The sequence below is a fragment of the Camelus ferus genome, chromosome 1 (genome assembly GCF_009834535.1).
Source record: "Camelus ferus isolate YT-003-E chromosome 1, BCGSAC_Cfer_1.0, whole genome shotgun sequence".
In the NCBI taxonomy this organism is placed as follows: Eukaryota; Metazoa; Chordata; class Mammalia; order Artiodactyla; family Camelidae; genus Camelus; species Camelus ferus.
In genome coordinates, this window is record NC_045696.1 from 71,146,172 (window position 1) to 71,165,266 (window position 19,095).

Consider the following 19,095-nt stretch of genomic DNA (forward strand, 5'->3'; position numbering starts at 1 on the left):
GTGGGGTGGTAGGAGTGGCTTTATCCAGCCCTTCCCGAAATGTACAACCCAGAATATGCTGTTCCACTCATTTCATCTTACCGATTGAGCATTCTGGGAATTGTAGTCTCTGAAATCCCTCCTGTTCCTCTTTCAGTGTTTCTGAGAGCCTCAGAGGATTAGTGCCATTTGTTGAAGCCCATCTGTTAAGCTTTGGATTGTTGTAGGGCTTCGGAGTCCGAGGACTGGTTGTCCTCACTTTACACACAAGTACGACTTGGCAGTGGAAGTGTTTGTGCTGAATTTTCTGCTTTGTAACACCACCTCTGAGTCTCCCAAGTTTTTGCATTATATATTTGTTCCAGACATGAAAGTTTTTCTAGAGATCAAGACCTAAGGTAGGGGGCAGGGAGTGAGGAAGCAAATATTTAGAAGAAACTAGCTAAAGCTTTTCAAGAATATGTCTGTTTTAACTCAGTATACCTATGTGAATATGAGCTCCTCAAGGCCAGGACCTGTGCACCTTCTAGTGACAGGCATATATGTTGCTTAGAAAACTGTTGGGAAGTTGAATTTAACTGGACATGGGATTTGAAGTCCTTCTCTGATGACAGAGTTAAACTTCACATCCAAGCTGAGGAGACAGAGCCAACTCTGGTACATGAAAGGCCTGCCTGGCTCTTGCAGGACCTAAAGAAAATCTGTTGCCTCTTCCCTTTCTGTAGGGAGAGTACCCTGCTGCCTTCTCTAGGCAGGGCTGAGCCCACCATGGAAGAAGAGGGGAAGAAAGGGCAAATCTACTTGCAAACCTTACTGTCCCTAGCACCCTCCTGCTAGAAGCCAGAATATGGCAGGATGAAGATCTGGCTTCCCTCAAATTGTGGTTACATCCTTAAGCTATTAAGTGATTGAATGCAGGCACTTCTAATCCTTGAAGCAGCACTCAAGGTTTCACTCCCACCTTTCCAAAAGCTTTGTCCTCAATACACACCCTAAACCCCTATTAATTTAGAGTAAACAATAATAATGATGATGGTAATAATAATAATAATAGCTACCATTTATTGAGCACCTATTCTACTGTGTGCCAGGCACTGTGCTAGGCACTTTTCGTACAATATCTAATTTTAATCCTCACAACAACCCTGTGAGGTAGGTATTATTATCGTCATTTTGACATATGAGGAAACTGAGGCTCAGAGAGGTTAAATAACTCTCCTATCACGCAACCAAAAGTATAGCTGGGATTCAAACCCATAACAACCTGACTCCAAATCCCATGCTCCTGTGAACTAGAGTAGAGGCAGAGGGGAGAGGAAGGGCCAAACTTAAGAAAGACTGTTGGAGTGGAATGTATATGATATACTGACTAGTAAGATATGGGAAGGAATTTAAGCCCATGAATGTTTCTAGTTGGTGAGCCTATGCAGAGTGCGAAGGTAACCAGAATTGGAATGCAGGAGGAACATACCTGGTCGGGGAAATGAGTTGAGTCCATATGGACATGTCTATGGAGATGTCCAGTGGGTAAAAATACAGATCTAAAGATAGAGGGAAGTTAGGGCTGGAGATATATATTTGGGAATCACAGCATATATCAGTGGCAGTTGAAGACATCAGTGTGGGTGACACCATTTTGGGAGTAAAGAGAGAGGAAAGAGAAGTGGACCAAAGATAGAATACAGGGACCCTGAAGGCATGAGCAATAGTGGAGGAATCCTCAAGAGCAGTCAGATACGGCAGAATCAGAGGAGGAAGAGAAGTACAGGAGGCAGCCCTAAAGTGGTGGCTAGAGGAAACCATGGTCTGGGTTGGGAGCAAACCTAGAACTCCCAGAAGGTAAGCAAGATTGAGTTACACTTCTAACACAGACCTCATGCACCAAAAACCCCAGGGAATATTTGTTAAATCAATGAATGCCAAAATGCCCCTATCCTGCTTTGCCCCAAAGCCTGAAGCTTAAGACTTCATCTTACTCTTGACACTCCAGTCCTAAAAGTATGGAAATCTAGGTGAGCCAGAATTTACAGAAGAGGCTTATAGAGAAAGTCATGATCTGCTTAAAGGAGAGAATAAGATAAAAAACAAAACTTGGCATTCTGTCTGGAAGTCCCAGAAGTCCCCCTGCCCAACCTCACTCTGGGTTATCATGGTGATTGTGAAAATGGGGAAAGGTGTGTGGGGTGGGGGGCAGGATGAGAACAGTTGCCTGGGGAAATCCTGTGCTAAGCCCAACCTGAGACCCAGCTTATGGGCTTTATCCAGATAGGAAGACATGTGTGGAAGGTTTGAGGGCTATGAGGAAAGTGAGAGAAGTCAGGGGACCAGCCCCACAACCTCCTGGGAGACGACTGGGAGAGAGGGTCCAGCCCTCTGGTCAGGGACCAGCCCTTAGACTTAAGTGAACTTGCATAGGTGTGTGTGTAGTGTGTGTGTAGAAGACAGAGAGTCTGTGTGTTAGCTCTCTGGGGGGAAGGGGAAGAGAGTCTTTCACACATGGGTCAGAGGCTGGAGCACTCCCCAGAAGCCTAGTGACTCAACATGTGTTGATTGTGGGGTGTGGGGGCTGAATATCCTTGGGAAGTTCTGAGGGGCTGCTGAAGCAGGGCTCCTGGTCTCCTCGGAGGCTGGGCCTCCCCTCGCAGAGTGGGGGGCTCAGAGAAAGTCGAACAGCCCGAAATTCTTGGCTGCTCCAGGCCCAGGAAAAATTGGGGGAGGAAAAAAGAAAGAAAAGAAATGTTTCAGGCTCAGAAGTGAGATGAGCCTGCTGGTTAGTAGGTTAGGGGTCTGAAGGAACCAGCACACAAAGCAGGCATGGGAGGGGAGGGAGAGGTATGGGCATAGAGTAGAGAGGTTCTCTGGAATCCACTAGCAGCTCAGGCAACTGAAGGGGGTCCCCTCGGCTTCTGCTAAGGCCGAACACAGGCAAGGTTAATGTGGATGGTTACTGGAGGAGACTACACCTCTAGGGGTCAAGACTGAGGCAGCAAGCCAGGGACAGTTAGGAGTAGGGGCAGATGAAGCAAGTCTTTTGTGTGTCAGTATGAAAGGGGAAAAGTCAAGAGATGGCACACATGCCTGAGGCGATGGGGTTAATAGAGGGATGATGCAGATGATGCACCTGGAATGAATGGTGAAAAGGAACTGAGGGTGAGGGGAGGAGGGGAAAGCGGGGTTTAGGGGTCTGCAGGCACTCAAGGGCACTGATGGGGTCAATTCCTTAAGTATGTATATGTTGTAGGGAGAGGGAGATAGAAGGGAGAAGAGTAAGGATCAGCACCAGCAAGTCGGGTCGCTGGGACATGAAGGATCCTAGGAAGTCCTGCGCAGCGGTTAGTGGGCAGAGGGACAAGCTGGGGCCGGTGGCAGGTTAGGGGCTGCAGTGGGGATCAGTGAGTGCACCCCTCCCTGGCTGCACCCAGCGAGCAGTTAGCGCGCCTGGATTTAGTTCCGTTTATTTCCCTTTCAGGTACCAAAGTAAAAAAGACGGACGGAGAGAGGGACGCAGCCGGCCCAGGGCGGGGTGGGATGGAAGTGGGGGAGGGGCCCTGCTCACATCACATCCACAAAGAACTCACTGGGGTTTCCCATGGCCATGCGGAAGGACTGTCTGCTGGCGGTCAGTTCAGGGGGCACGGAGGCCAGGTCGCGGCCAGGAGGGGCTCCCGGGGGCCCCATGGCCGCGGGCGGTGGGGGCATCATCAGCATGGGGGGGCCGTAGAGAGGGGGCACTCCAGGGGGGCCATAGCTCGGATGCGTATGATGGCTGCGCAGGCTGCTGGCCAGCGAGTGGTGGCTGCGGTGGCTGTGCTCGCTGGCGGCAGGACCCGAGCGCTCGCTGGGTGCCCGCTCCCGCGGCCCCCGCAGACTGCTGCGGGTCGTGTGGTCCGACTCGCTGCCACTGCCGCCGGACTTCGAGTCCCCGGCCTTCGCGTCCTTCTCCTTCCGCCGGTCGCTGCCGCTGCGGTTGGAGCCACTGCTTCGGCTGCCTGTAGGGGACAGGCAGGGATGGGGTGGGGGACACTCAAGAGCTTGCAGAGAAGCATGGGTCTCGCCTGTGGCCCCCTCCACGGCCCCCGCTGCCTTACCTTCACTGTGCTGACTGCTGGCGCTGCCCCCGCCATAGCTGTACCCCAGCTCCGGGAAACCTGGGTGTGGGTTGTAGGGGTGCGGGGGAGGCGGGTACTGGTAAGGGAAAGCCATGGGCCAAGGGGCGGCCCCCGGATGCGGCAGAGGGGCCAGTGTGTCCTGATCAGAGGCACCGCTGGAGCCATCATGATCGTGGAGGGAGAGGTTGGCCATGTCTGTAGAGGGGAGGAGAGGGCGAACAAGCTGGGTCAGCAGAGATGTCCTCAGCCTAAGGTGGTTGAGAGCGTTTGGGAAGACAGCGACAGCAGTGACAGTGTCTTGCAGGAACGGGAGGAGGCCAGGCCAGAGACCTCTCACTCCATCAGACTCCCTCCCGCCACCTCTGGTAGGTGGCGGGAGGGAGTCCCTGAAGAGCCAGCCCCAAAGAAAATCATCCCCAGGAAGGCCCTGAGTCACCATTTCAGATGCTCAGGGCCAAATTCCAGTTCCCTGGAGGCCCACTACCAAGCTTTTGGCAGTTTCTCCTCCTTCCTCAGTGGACTGGAAGAAGGGTCAAAACTTGCATTTGGCAATTTTCTCCTCTGTTCACTTAGAGGGTAAAAGGGAGGGAGGGAATGTGGGAGGCTGAAATACCAGACAGACACCAGGTACTGCATACCTGCAATGCATCTTATGCAAACGTTACCACAACTCTATGACGAAAGTATTAGTCACATTTTTTCCAGATGAGGAAAGTGAAGTCCAGATAGGTTAAATGACCATCCCAAACTACAGCCAGAGCAGAAGTGAAGAGGTGCTTATTTTCTCTCTCCTTAACTTTCTAGATATCATTACTAAGGACTAGGGAGCAGTTTAGGGAAATTTAGGTGAAATTTTGCCCTCCCTACTCACTTGGGACTAAAAAAAAAAAAAACCATTAAAAGTCAGAATAAACATACAGCTTTTCAGAGCCTCCCCAAACAGAAGGCCCTTGGCCCAGATCAATTTTATGGTGCTGCTGGGGAGGGTGGGAGTGGGGTGGAAGGGTCCAGAAACAGAACAACTTAGATGCCTTCTCTGTGCTCTCCACCCCATTCCCAGCCAGGTCTGATTCTTCTCAGCACTTGAGTCACTGTATTAACATTACTTCTTTCATGACTCTCGCTCCCCCCCATAAATTGTGCATAGGTTCCCACCAGTGCTGGAACTACCTGGAAGAACTGCTCGGGACACCCCTTGCTCACACCCCATCTTACCAGGTCTCAAGGCTCTGAGACAGCTGTAATTGCTCTAGGAGCCAGCTGCCAGATACAGACTGAGCCCTTTGTTCTAAGGTCTTTAGGGAGCTGGCCCAAACTTACAGGGGAGAAGAGGCCAGGAGAGAGGACTGCAGCAGCCTATGGAGTCTACCAGCCAAACTATCAACCTGTCAAGGCCAGCAGCTAGCATGAGGGGTGGTATATGGGAAGCAGGGGCCTGCCTTGGTTCATGCCCAAAGAGCTGGTTACAGCTGCCAGGCTGTCGTCCCAAGGGGAGTGACTGTGTGCTTCTGGGGCTACCCAGGTCCCCAGCTCCTCCCTTTGAGCCTGCCATACTCCCAGCTGAGGAGACCTCAGGCAGTGAGAGGGAAAAGGTCCGTTCTGTCAGCATCTCCCTGAGCTGGGCCTCTGGTGGACTTGGTCCAAGGGTAGAATACCCAGAAGGCCCCTGGGATGGAACAATGTCTCTTGAGCAAAAGTCACAGCTATCCTGAGAAGCTTTAGGTACCCCTGAAGGTTTGGGGCCAGGGTCAACTTCTGCTAATAATGATAATAACTACATTAGATTGAGTCTAAGAAGCCACTGATTATAAGATACACTCCAATTTCAGAGATACTGAAATGTGAAAAAAAAATGTTCATCTTAGAATCAACTAAATGTATTATAAATGGGCAACATTTTTTAGAGCCCTTCCTATGGGCCAAAAATGGTGCTAAAAGCTTTATATACATTATCTTATATCATCTTCAAAACAGCTCTCTATGAGACAGGTTCTTACTAATACCTCCATCTTACAGATAGAGATAATGAGGCACTGAGAGGCTGTGTCACTTCCTCACATTCACACAGTAAGGGTGGAGCTAAAATTTGAACTAAAAACTGTCTAACTCCATACCCTATGTATCTATCACTACTGTATGCGGCCATGCCAAAGCTGCTGAGGCCCAGGGACCCCACCTTCCCTCAGGGACTTGTGCTCTGCAGAAATAGTCTTTCTAGTCCCTAGAACCTAATATGAAGCATTTTAAGAGTTAGCTTTTGGACTCTACCACTGGGCTGAGAGAAGGCTCCCTCATGCAGAGGTGGCTGTTGGGGCTGGGCTTCAGCTCCTGAGCACTGTTGTCCTGTCTGTTTTGAGGACTCACCTTCCCAAGGGCTGTCCACAGGCTCGGGAGAAGGGGGTTCTCTGCAGACCTCTCCTACTTAATTAACCCTCACTGGCTTTGTACTCTCTCAGGATCAAGTCCAAACTCCTTGGTACAGCTTACAAAGTCCTCTACAACCTGGCCTTGACAGCTTCTCCAGCTTCATCCCAAGGTTCAACCCACCCTCAGGGGTCCTCAGACCCCTGTGGACTTGGGGCCTCAGGCCAGCCCCAGGTCCTGCCTTGGTGGAACCCACTTGGTGCTGGGAGGGTGAACAGGGGCCAAAGCTAGGAACTCTGGCCTTGCTGAGACAATGTTTCTGCAGCATCACACACCTAGGGCAGCCCCAGACAGTGGGAGACAAAACGGCTCTGGAGCCAGAAAGTCCTAGATCCAAAGCCCAGCTCCTCTGCCTCTAGTGCAAAACCTGGGGTGGACTACTTCTACAAGTCTCAGTTTCCTCATCTGAAAATAAGCATAGTAATCCATCTCCCCAAGGGTTGTGGGGGACGTCGTGAGGATTCAGTGAGAGAGTGAGATGATGCTTTAGAAACCATCAGCATGGTGCCAGGCACAGAGCAGGCACTCAGAAAAATGCCAGCCCCAAGGCGGGGGGGGGAGGGGGGGCACGCCAGGTGAAGAGGCCGGACTGGGCTCTGCTTCTACCACAGAACTCTCAGGTCTTGAGGTTCCCCTAGCTCTGCTGCCCCCCATCTGGGTTCCCTAGAGTCCACTGCCACATCCCTAGGTACCTCCCCACTCCCAGCCAGGAGAAAGGGCAAGGTGGGAGAGGAACGCACTGCCACAGAGGTCGCCAAAGATGTAGTAGCACTGCTCGGAGAAGGTGATCTTGTTGACAGTGTGGCGGATGAAACCGGCTTTCAGCAGGTTGCTGGCATACTTGCGGGCCTCTCGCCGGTCAGTGAAGCCTTCGACGTTGTGGTACAGCCAGTCCACCACATCTGAGCCTGAGAGCAAGGCCACCACTTTATTGGAAGGCCCAGATGACTTGGGCTCAACTGGCCTCACAGAAACTATGAGGCTGGTTCCAGCTCAAAGGAGTGGCCCAAGGGAGTTCTTTGACCTCTGGCCTGCCCTGCCCCACCACTCTCCACCCCATCCTTCATCCCACCATGGGATCCTCTCACCGATGAAAGCGTTGGGGATAGTAATCTTGAGCCACATGCGGTCACGGACCTCCAGCCCGGATTCAGGGGAGGCCATGGCTTTTACAATGGCGGCCATGTCACTGTGGATGGACAGGTGGAAGTCATCTAGGCCTGGGGGTAGGAGGCAGAATGGGGCTATGGAGTAAGGTACACAGGAGTTTACATTCCAGCTCTACCACCTAATAATAGGGACCAATGTTGGACAAATTACCAACTTCTTGGACACTCAGTTTCCCCTTCTATAAAAATAGGAACTTTAATATCAATTTTACAAGGACATCTGAAGAGAGAATTAAATAATGTAAATGAAGGTACTTAGCACAGTGTATAATGCGTCCTATGATAATAAAAAGGCAGTCATTTATTGAATGCTTACTTTATGCCACACACTGTGATTGATGCTTTACTTGTCATCTCTCATTAAACCCCCAGGAACCTGGTAAAGTGCATATCATTAGTCCCATTTTACAAGGGGAAACAGGCTCACTGGGTGCTCAGTACACGTTCATAAGCAAACTCTTTTTAGTGAGGGTTGGTGTCCACTGAGGGAAGCTGCAGAGTGAGGTAGCTGGAATGAACTGAGTCCCCTCTCCAGCCCCTCTGACGCTCAACCAAGAGTCTCCACGTGGGCCTTCATCAGTCCCTCCCAGCTGGCGCTGTCTCTGGGCCCAGGGGACAGGGTTGGACACTCACGCTCTGTGTCAGGGATGGAGCTGGTGATGGAGGAGCTGGTGGAGGTGATGGTGCTCAGGGAAGGGCTCATGCCGTAGGCAGGGAAGGTGCCGGTCATGGCTGCAGTATGGGAGACCCAGGCTGCGGGGTCAATGGGCCGGATGGGCTCACCTGCAGGGAGGATGAGGAGTCAGGGGCTGCCCACCCTGCCCACTGCTGGGCCCAACAGGATAGGTGTGAGGGTTCAGGGTAACACAGAGGAAGGAGAGACAGGGCTCATGTATGTCAAGCATCAGCTTTAGGGCAAGTGCCCCATCCACTTACTCCTGGGTAATGTGAAGCAACCACGTGGACTTGGGTCCCAGCACTTGGCTACAGTCAAGGTGATGGGCCTGAAAGCAAGGGTGTCTCTAGTGAGGGCAGGATGTGTGGAGGCCAAACCAAGCCCCTTGCCTAATAGCCAGGAATGCCTGCCCCCTCCTCCCCAGTGCCCCATGCCAGCCATACCCTGGTTTGTGCACAATCTCCCGCAGTACCCGGACCGCGTCATCATTACTCATGTTCTCAAAGTTGATCTCATTTACCTGGGAAAGAGGACCAGAGATGAGATGAGCAGTGGTGTAGGGGAGGTGGGTAGGGAGGCTGAGCTTGGTGGGCCAGGAGGTCTTCCCCTACTAAGAATCAGGGTACAGAGGGCATGGACCCCATCCCTGTCCACACCACCACCCACGGTGGGCAATGGTACCTGTAGGAGCATATCTCCTGGCTCGATGCGTCCATCAGCAGCCACGGCCCCACCCTTCATGATAGAGCCAATGTAGATGCCTCCGTCACCACGCTCGTTGCTTTGGCCCACAATGGAGATGCCCAAGAAGTTATACTTTTCTACAGGTAGTAATAAGACCTTGAGAGGGGAGCAAGGTTCCTACCCAAATTCCAAGCCCCTCATTAGAAAAGTGTAGAAAGGGACAAAAATTAACAGTTATTAAACCCAAATCAGGCACTGTATTTGGCATGCTCAAATATGCCTTCATTTAATCCTTATTGGCTGTGAGGTAGGGACTCATGCCCAGTTTACAGAGCAGGCAACTGAGGTTCAGAGAATTGAAGTGGCAGAGCCAAGATTAAAACTCAGATTTAAATTCCAAAGTTGGGACTCTTTTCACTATATCCAGCTATCTCCTAAAGAAGAGCACCTAGGGCAGAAATCAGACAACAAGAATGCAATGGCTGAAAAATGGGCGTGGGAGGAGGAATCACTTCATCTAGGAAGCCTTCCTGGATGTCATTCTCTGCTTCCACAGTTCTCTGTGCTTCTCTCTCATAGCCCTGATCATGAGATACTGAAATGACTGGTTTATATACCAGTTTATGCTTATGAAAGACAGCTCCTTGAGGGCAGGGGACATATCCTGTGCCTCTCAGTGTCTGGCATGTTGCAGGTGCTCAAGAGTGATGTTTCACCAGACTCACCCATGTTGAGAGTGACTGTGATGATGTTGAGTGACATGGTGGAGTCCGTGATGCTGCTGAAGGACGAGGACTGGAAGAAACAGAGGCCCTGAGCAGCAGGCAAGGGTGGCAGGACCTTGCTGCTCCCACCTAGCTCCTCATCGAGGTGAGCCCTCAGCACCACCTCCCCTCTAAGGTTCCAAACCATGACCCAAGGGGAGGGATCTAAGGAGGCACAAACCCTGGCCCTGCCTGGGCAGGAGGGCTTGGTCTCCCCACCCCCCCCAGCATCTCAGCCCCGTACCCGCTCAATCCTCGAAACCTTCTGCTTCCGCCGCCGCCGCTTGTGTCTTCTCATCAGGCGTGAGGCGCTGCTCTGCTCTGTGGAGCTGCTGAACCTGTGGGGCCCACAGTCGTTCCCCACCAGGCTGGCCCAGCCCTGCCCCGTAAGAGGCACCACAGGGCCCAGGTCCTCACCACAAAGCCTACATCCCACCCAGGGGCCCAGCGTCCTCAGGGTTCAGAGCTCCTCCAGGGTCACGCCCCACAGTACCCATGAAACCAAAGCCCCACCTGCTGGTGGAGTCATCCTCATCCGAATCAAAGAAGCTGGTGGTCTCCAACTCGCTGCTCATAAGGGTGGATGAGCTATCATAACCCCCTGGCTCTCGCCGCCGCTCCCCCTTTGCAGTTCCATTTAGCCGGGTTGCTGCAGGGGATGGAGGCAGCTGGGTTCACAGTGCCCCATGCAGGAGGGAAGGGAGGAGAGGGACAGGCCAGGGGCTGCACTGGGGCCAGGCATATCCAGAGCTCAGGGAGTAGGGCAAAGGGGTGTGTAGCTGAGTGGAAGCTCTGGGGAGGTAATTGGTGGGGAAGGTGTCTGTTCAGGGAAGACGCACTGTGCTCGGGGCCATCCCTCCGGCGTGGCCGCTCCCGCTGGGCAGACACCAGGGAGTCGGTCTCTGTGTCATTGTCCAGGTTCTCCTGGCTGCCCCCACCAGCATGAGGGCTGCAGGGAAGAGATGTCTTCGTGGGGGAGGGGGCAGGCTGGGGGCTCCCTCCCCCAGCCCTGAGCTGAGCTGACGCAGCCCTCTCCCATGGGCCCTCCCCACCCCCATGTCACACTCACTGGAAGGATGGGGGCCGGGAGTCCCCAATGCCTCCCGTGCGCTCCATGGGTGGTGGCAGTTCTGATGGGTTGTCAGCACAGAAGGGAGCTGGCTCTGGGTGCGAGCCCTCAGCCGACACCAGCTGATGGGGACAAAATGCATGGGTAGAAGAGTGCAGGGGCCCCAGGGAAAAGGGGATAGGCTTCCAGCAGGACACGAAGACTTGGGGAGAATGAAGCAGGGCACATGGAGGGAGAAGAGACAGGACTGTGCAAGGTCAGCTAAGATGAAGAACGGACCCACTGGTGGGCTGATGGGGAGGCCATGAGGCATGGGCTGGGGAAGTTGGATGGAGGCAGAGAACAAGGGTCAGAGGTCCATGGTAGAAGTCAACAGGTAATAGAAGGGAACCTACGACAAAGTGCTTCAAAGGACATAGGAGACTTTTTGTCTCCAATGTGTTTCTGTCTTTCCCTTTCCCCATTTCCCACAACTCCTCCCCCTCTCTTCACCAAGGCTACAGACTCTAGGGTGAGAGACAGTTCATTTAGAAAACTCAAGGAAGATTCAAATACTGAAGCAAAAGACCACAGTTTCAGCAATGCCTTTCCTCCATCCAGGCCACTGCAGGAACTCAGGTGGAGGGAGGGCTGAGGGGGGCTCCTTACCCAGGACACCACCCGGCCATTGAAGCAGGGAAGCTTGGCGTTGTCATCCGAGATCTCCTCCTTCACCACTCTGTAGGGAAAGGGGGATGTCAGAGTGAGCTTTCTGGGGTGGAAATGGAGGCATCCTCACAACCCCAACTTCTCAGGGGTTCCTCCACCCTAAACTAGGAACCAAACCACCAGCACCAGCCTGTTCAAATGGGAGCAGGGGTGGGGTGACCCAGGGATGGCTCTTTGTCACCACCAGGAAGACACTAGCCCTGCCCAAGCCACTGCCTTCCTGGGGCATCAGTCATCTCAGTCAACTGCCTCTCAGTCATCAGGTGATTGCAAATCACACCTGACAAATCACTGTCCCCCATGAGTGCAGTTACCCTCTAGAATCTTGAGAGAGCTGCATCCATCTCCAATGTGGCTCTCCTAGGCTGGATTTTATCTTTCCCTCTGTCCCTAAAGTAGGAAAAACCATACCCTTATTACTATCCTCCCCTTTTCAGTTGGGAATCCTGACATTCTTCTTGGAGGTGTGGATGAGAAATTTAAAGAAATTAGGAAAGAGAAGGGGAGAAGGCATTTACTGAACATCCTTCATTGCCATTATGACACTAAGTAACAACTGCTCTCATTTATTGAGCACAGATTATGGCCACGAACTAAGTTAAGTTAAGCACTTTATTTCTATTATTTCATTTAATACACGCAGAAATGCAATGAAATAGATACAGATGGGGAAACTGAAGGCTCAGTAGGTTCAGAAATTCCCCTATAGTCACATTGTTAATAAGTGAAAAGGCTAGAATTTGAATCCTGGTCACCCTGACTCCAAAGCCTGTATTCTTACCTATTTATACTATCTTATCTCCCTAGAGTTAGAATGCATAATCGTCACATCAGCCTCATTGTATAGGCAAATATGATCCTGATTTTATGAATAAGGAAACTGAAAAACATTTTGTCACTTGTCCAAGGTCACAGAGCTAGATGTCAGAGCTGGAATTCAACCCCAAGCTAGTTTGACTCCAAACCCTATATTCTCTCCACGGTATTTCACATTCTATTCTGTACAGTGACAGAGGCAATGTGGGTCTGTGTGGATGGTGGGGGTGCAGGAGGAAGTAATGTGGAGCATGGGGGTGATAGGATGTAGTCTGAGGCATGGAGTTTGGCCTAGGGCATGCAGTGAGGCAACATATCAGACCACAACTATAGCTTGGGGCCAGGAGAGGGAATAGAAAAGTTTGAGGCCCCTCAGACTGCATCAAACACCCTAGGAGCACAAAGCTGGAAAGCCGTGATCAGGGGCAGGAGGAAGACACATGCCTGGAGTTATGAGCAGAGAGGAAAGACAGCAAGGAAGGAGGGTGGGAAGGCCAGTTCCTCCCTTGTTCTTGGAGCTGCTCCTGCCCAGAGCTGGGAATGTGCTTGCCTTCTTGTGATGCTCGCATTCTTGGACTCATAGCCAAATTCGAAGGCCAAGCCTGTCCTCCTCCCTCTCATCCATCTCTGGCTCCTCTGGTTTCCAGCCCCCCCAGCGACCCCACGAAAGCAGCTCAAATCATCCTATTCAGGCCCACCATGGCAGAAAGCCTGGAGACAGAACAGGCTGGAAAGAAGGGAAACAGAGATAACTCAGACCCACCAGCCAGTCTGACCACAGGCTACCTCAAGCTTATAGCCCCCATGGGAACTGAGGCTCAAATTAAAAGGGGGTATGTGGGCCACATGGCAGGGACTGTGACCTGCTTTGGAGAGGGTCTCCCTGTGGTGGGAAACTGCCGCTGACTCCCCACCACCCAATCCCCCGGCAGGCCCCACCACACAGCTCGATGCTACAGATGTTTCCCCTATTTCTGGGGGTCACCGACAGGTCGCCAAGGCTCTGCTGACTCACAATGATCAGCTGATCTTCGGCAGCCTTGGGGGACCTCAGACAGGCCTCCTCCTCCCACCATGGAGCTGAATGGCTCAGGGTTCCACAGCACTTATACACTCACACACACACACACACAAACACACACACCCCAAGTGGAATCAGACAAATCTGGGTTTAAATTCCAATTCTGCCACTTATTAGCCCTCCTATTTTAGAGAAGTTTCTTAACTCTTTGTCTCAGCTTGGTAAAGTGGGATTTGTAAATGGCTGGCATGGTCCAGGCATACAATAAAAGCTAGTTACTAACTTTGTCAATTTTTTTTTTTTTGCAGGATCCGTACTCTAACTAGGTGTAAGTTTCTAAGTGCAGGGATGAAATAAATCTGCTTATTACTCATTGTTTATTCAATTAAAAAGCTTTTGTCGAGAGCTAAGTGGGCTTTAAGTTTTGTGTTTGCCACTGCATGGACCTCAAGAAGCATCAGACCTGGAGTCTGCCTTGTCCTTGGAGATTACTGTCCAGTGCATGGTTCATGTGAGTATACTGCAAGTGGGAAGTGCTCAGAGCTGTAACAGCAGCAGATGTGTTCACTGGACTGACATCTGCTGAGTATTAGTGTCAGGTCATGGCTAGGAGCTGAGTACGTATGAAGATAAATAGGAATAAGTGTCATAACTTTAAAAGTCCAACCCAGAGCAAAGGAGAATTTGGACCTGGGGAAGACAAGGGAAGAGAACTGCTCCAGGTAGAAGGCCCAGAGGCAGGCCAGTGGTGATATGGAGCGGGGAAGCAACATGGGAAGTCGGGTTAGTGGCCCGACTTCCCATATTGTTCCTGCCACAGCTCAAGGCCTCTTTAACAGTGGTACCTTGATCTTCCATCCATCATCTCCTCAGTGTTGAAAATGTTTACTCTTCCGCCATTTCCCAAATACTGTAAGAAGCTTGGGCCTACCATGAGCTTGACAAATACTTCTGGAGACCAGATGGGAGTTAGGAGTCCTCAGGCCTTATACACCAGAGGGTGAGCTTGGAGAGCCTGAGGAGACAGCAGCCTCTCTCCTCTGACCCCCTTTCTCATCTGTCAGCAAGGGTCGCTGGCCTCTGCCTGACTCACCTCTCATGGGGCTACTGGCAGCCCTATCACCTTTACAGTTTGCCAAGGCTCAACATTTCTCTTTGAGAGGATGTATCTGTTAAATGATGATGATAGTAATCCCTACAATTATGTGATTAAGGCCTTAGATTTTGGAGCCAGCTTCCTAATGTTGAATCAAGATCTGCTACTTCTTAGTTGTGTGACTCTGGGTAAGTTACTTAAGTTTTCTGTGCTCTAGTTTCCTCATCCAGAAACTGGGGATATTACTACCTATTCCATAGGGTTATTAAGAGGATTGAATGAGTAAAAGATTTGAAAATCATTTAGATCAGTGTCAGCACACAGTAAGCACCATAAAAAGAGTCTGATAAATAAATGAAATATATATATATATATTCCTCAGCAATTAGTCCTCTGTGACAAGATAGCCCTACCAGGTCTTCTGCTCATTAATTTCTCTGAGGATAAAAACATAATCTCCTTCACTTCATTTTTATCATTCTTCTCAACCCTGCTAGAATGGCATACTCTAATATTTTGCAAAGGGTGGTTCAAGTACCACTAATGAATGCAAGATGGCTTCAGGTGTATCTGAATGAATGTTTAATTCAAAAGTTAAATATTTATTTTTAACATTATTTTAGAAAGAAATATAAATAGAAAATCAGACCTGTGGTTTCATATTATTGATTGGGTCAAACTAAGAAAGAGTGCGTGGAGTGACAGTGGATTTACAGAACAGTACTAAGTAAACAGTGAGTGGATGTAGTAGGGGCCCTCTATGACTGCAGTTAGGCCTGGTTTGACAGCAAGCCTGGGGAGAGTGGGAGGCAGCCCACAGAGGTCTAGGCTTAGAAGGTGGGGGCTAGGTCCCATGGGCTCTGGGATGGGTCGGGGTGGAGACACAAGTCTAGCCTAGTCCCTCAAGGCACCTGGCCCCAGCACACTATTCCATACCCCGAGGCAGTATCTTGGTCTCTTCTAACTCCTTTCTTCTCTTACCAGGCCAAGGCATCTGCCCTCCTTGCTCCCACCCCTTGCAGATAGATCCCTCTTCAGAAGCTTCCAATCAGGGGTGTCCATCTGTAGACTGTAGCCAGACAATCATTACAACACCAGGAGTACCCCACCCCAAGGCGGGAACAACAACAGAAACAAGAATAGGTTAGAAGCAGCATAGCACTTCCCACTGTACAAAGCACTTTCACACATACGATCTCATGGCTCATCAAACCCTGAGTTCCAGGGGGAAAGCTGACAGCAAAACATGCCAGGCAGAAGAGAGAGAAGGTGCTAGCTTCCCAGAGCTGGGAGGGCCGCGGTCCTTGGTGAGAAGCCAGGCTGATGAACACTGGGGAGTAGAATGTCTCCCCTCACTCAGCTCTGGGCCTCAGCTCCAAAGAGCAGTGTAGGCCTCAGGCTACCGCTAGAGAGGCGGCCTTTAGGCCTGGAGGGCCTGGGGAAGGCCTTCCCCACAGGCCTCCAGGCCCAGTGCCCAGTTAGTGTGGAGCAGGCTAGTGTGGGGGCCTCCCCCTTCCCCCAGTCCCCTGGGATTTGGGGGGTGGTGAGGGGATTGGCTAGGCTCCCCCTCCCAGGCCAGCTGCTACAGAACCTTCCGGCTCCAACATTCCATCCCCTCTTAAAGGGGAAGTCACTTTTCCAAACTCCGCCTGTCCAAAGCCCTGCAGCTGGGTGGAGGAGAAGACCCCGCCAGGGAGGGGAAGATGAACACTAAAAGACCCTTCCTGGCCCTCCCATCCAGGCTCGGAGGCTCTTTCCAAGGTCTCCCCCTTGGACACCATCTGGAGGAAAGAGGCCCCAATTCTGTGATGAAATCAGCACCTGGGCTAGTGGGGACTCCTTCTTAAGAGGTGCGGCGCTCTGCTCCCTGACAACATCCTTAACACCCCGCAGGGGAGAGGGGAGACAGCAAAATAAACATCAGACCTGCAGGCCTGAGCACCCCCACCGCCGATCAGTTCAAAGACCCACAGCATAGCCCTTAGATGCACGATACTCCAAATATGGCTCTGAGTTGTGGAGCTGAAAAGATGGAGAAGGTGAAGGCCGAGTGCCAAACACCCCAAGTCTCTGCTAGAAAGGTGGCTCCGTTGGCAGGAGGAGGGCTGGGGACCGCGCTCGGGAGTCGGCTGGAGGCGGGGGGGGGGGGGTGTCTGTGTGGGCAGCTGGTCTCTGAGGACGTGAGCGGGCTGAAGGGACTGGAACTGGCTGCTCTTAGGGAGTTGGACCATCCCCTAAACTAGGGTGCCAAGGTCCCTCACAAGAAGGCAAAGGAGAGTCCCTAGAGGGGCTGGAACTATAGCCTCGGAAAAAACCAACAGGGGCCAAATGGCTGAGTCGCCCCTAGAATCCAACGTAGGGCTAGAAACCAGTATAGTAAGGGGAGTCCGAACCGGCTGAGTGGGCCCCTATAAGTCGGAGGGGCCGGGGTCCCCCGGAGGCGAGGCGGGGCCATCCTCACCCGAAATCGTCGTCCATAGACTTGAAGAAGAACTTATAGCTGGGTCGCTGCAGAACGCCCTTAAAGTCCGCCAAGGTGACGCGCTCCGCGGGCAGGGGCAGCTTCACCAGGTACGGCGTCTCCTGCCCGTCCAGGTGGTAGATGATCTTCGTCTCGCCCATGGCTCCGGCCTCGGGCCCGGCGGCCCGCGCGCTGCCTGCTCGGGCGGCCGGGCCGGGCCTCTCGGGCGGCGGCGGCGGCAGCGGCGGCGGCGCTCGGCGCGGCCCAGCGGCTCAGCCCAGCTCCGCGGCCAGCCGCGGCGCCAGCTCCCTTGTTCTTCGGCCGCTCCCGGGTCCCAGCGCCGCCTGCCGCCGTCGCGGCCACCGCTTCCGCTCCCCACTCTCCGGGCTCTACTGGCGACGGCGACTCTTCCGGTGGCCACGGCCCTCCCGGCTCTAGGCTGCGGCCGGGTCCCCTCCCCTCCCCTCCCCCGACCCCGGAGCGGCCCCGCCCCTCCCCGGCGCGGCCCCGCCCCCGGCCGCCGCTGAGCTGCGCTGGCCTAGCGGCAGATGGCCTGGCCCTCGCCTGGACCCCGTGGACACTCCGCCCACCGGCCTGGCGGTGCTCCGGTCCTGCGCTCCGGCCCCAGGCCCTCGGGGACCGTGGCGGCGGTCGCCTAGGCCCTTAGAGATGGAAGGGCAGATCTCTCCAGGATGGCTGCGTTCCCGAATTCTTCAAGGTTCTTGCTCTAGACCCAAGGGGGATGGCTGCTTCTCTGCCGCTGGGGAGGGTTGTAATGCAGGGGTCGCTTTGCTCCCAGAAAAGGGGGAGGACACTGTTCTGACCACGCAGCGCTGTTGGAAAGTGACGGTTGGAAAGTGACCTCTACATGGCTTTTTAGGGTCTGTTGAGGAGCATTAACTGCTGTCATCGAGTCTACCAAACTGAACTCCCTGAGGACAGAACAAGATCGAGATCTGAGTCCTCGTAACCTCAGTACTTAGGTGCAAAGTAGTGGTTCAATAAATGGATTGAATGCAGAATGAGTACAAGAATGAAGATACATGTGTGACTGGAACATGAAGTCTCAAACCAGAACTAGTTATAATGGGTTCCTGACAAATCTCCTCACCCCTCAGCTTTTAATTCGTTTAATAAATATTGAGTGCCTGTTATGTGCAAGGTATACTGCAAGAGATACAGCAAAACAAGACAGGTAAGGCTGCTCTCAGGACCTTTACGCATCTGGAAAGAGGAACACAGAGCTTGTAAATAACTAACTTCAGAGTGACAAATGCTATGAAAAAGATAAAATGGAGTGATGTGATAGGAAAGAGGAATAGTATTCAAAAAAGGCCTCTTCCATTTGAACTAAGACCTAGAACTAACAAGGAAGCAGCTATAAGAAGGTCTGGTCTAGGGAAAGAGCATTCCAGGCAGAGGGCACAGCCAAGCATAAAGGCTCAAGACAAGAATAAACTTGCCCAATTTGAGGAACAAAAAGAAGGCCATTGTGACTACAGGGATAGTGGGAGATGAGGCTTGGAAAGTAAACTGAGACCAGATTGCATAGGTCCTTTCAGGCCACAGTAACAAGTGTGGGATCCTCCCAATCCGTTTTGTATACTGTTGTCAAATTAGCTTTTGAAGACTAAGGACCTCTTTCAGACACCTCTTCCAATCAAAACCCTCTCCACATCTCCCAATGCCCTTCCAATAGCTATAGCATGATATTCAAAGCCCTCCATAATTTAACCTCTACCTACCTTTACAGCATTTTTATCATTACATCCTGGCTTAAGTTTAGACTTAGTCAATTCAACCCATTTGCTAGCCTCTGCACACACCTGGTATATTTTCACTCATATCCCTTTAAATTTTTATCAAACTGTTATGTGTGCTTAGTCAAATAGCATTAAGAAAGATGTTTAACAGTAGTCCTCTATCGCATTTTCATCCCCACTCCAGTGTGTGTGTATTTTTTAGCTCATACTATTTTTTTTCCCTGAGGAGGGGGTGGGGGAAAGTAGTCTGAATTGCGTTATAATGCCCCCATGTAGGGTACCTCAACTCTGCCATTGAACTCACTTCGTAGGCCACGAGTCTGTTCCAAGCACAGGTTAAGCGGTCATCTGCTAGG

General features: G+C 52.0%; 1 protein-coding gene across 3 annotated transcripts; it reads right to left on the bottom strand.

Moving 5' to 3' along the window:
• Positions 1 to 1,095: 1,095 nt before the first annotated feature.
• On the bottom strand, positions 1,096 to 17,351 carry DVL3 (dishevelled segment polarity protein 3). 3 transcript variants are annotated; one of them, XM_032483233.1, is made up of 16 exons: positions 16,977 to 17,351; positions 11,523 to 11,592; positions 10,875 to 10,996; positions 10,645 to 10,754; positions 10,319 to 10,454; positions 10,050 to 10,143; positions 9,767 to 9,836; positions 9,039 to 9,178; positions 8,801 to 8,877; positions 8,618 to 8,685; positions 8,315 to 8,464; positions 7,601 to 7,732; positions 7,253 to 7,420; positions 4,068 to 4,283; positions 3,558 to 3,968; positions 1,096 to 2,666 (listed from the first exon to the last, which is right to left on the bottom strand). In XM_032483233.1, the coding sequence occupies exons 1-16, from the start codon at positions 17,135 to 17,137 to the stop codon at positions 2,635 to 2,637; spliced, it is 2,157 nt and encodes a 718-aa protein (XP_032339124.1). In that variant the 5' UTR covers positions 17,138 to 17,351; the 3' UTR covers positions 1,096 to 2,634. The 3 variants fall into 3 exon arrangements, with proteins under 3 accessions (XP_032339124.1, XP_032339141.1, XP_032339133.1); XM_032483250.1 differs by lacking the exon at positions 16,977 to 17,351 and adding an exon at positions 11,897 to 11,937; XM_032483242.1 differs by lacking the exon at positions 1,096 to 2,666 and having other exon boundaries at positions 3,418 to 3,968.
• Positions 17,352 to 19,095: the final 1,744 nt, after the last annotated feature.

Bases quoted from the DNA above. Each gene is read 5' to 3' on its own strand.
- DVL3 (XM_032483233.1), bottom strand. From the start codon at position 17,137: ATGGGCGAGACGAAGATCATCTACCACCTGGACGGGCAGGAGACGCCG. The intron at 9,179-9,766 runs GTGAGTCTGGTG...TACTACCTGTAG, and splicing joins CACAGTCACTCTCAACATGG to AAAAGTATAACTTCTTGGGC. The intron at 7,733-8,314 runs GTGAGTGTCCAA...TCCTACCCCCAG, and splicing joins CTCCATCCCTGACACAGAGC to GCCTAGATGACTTCCACCTG.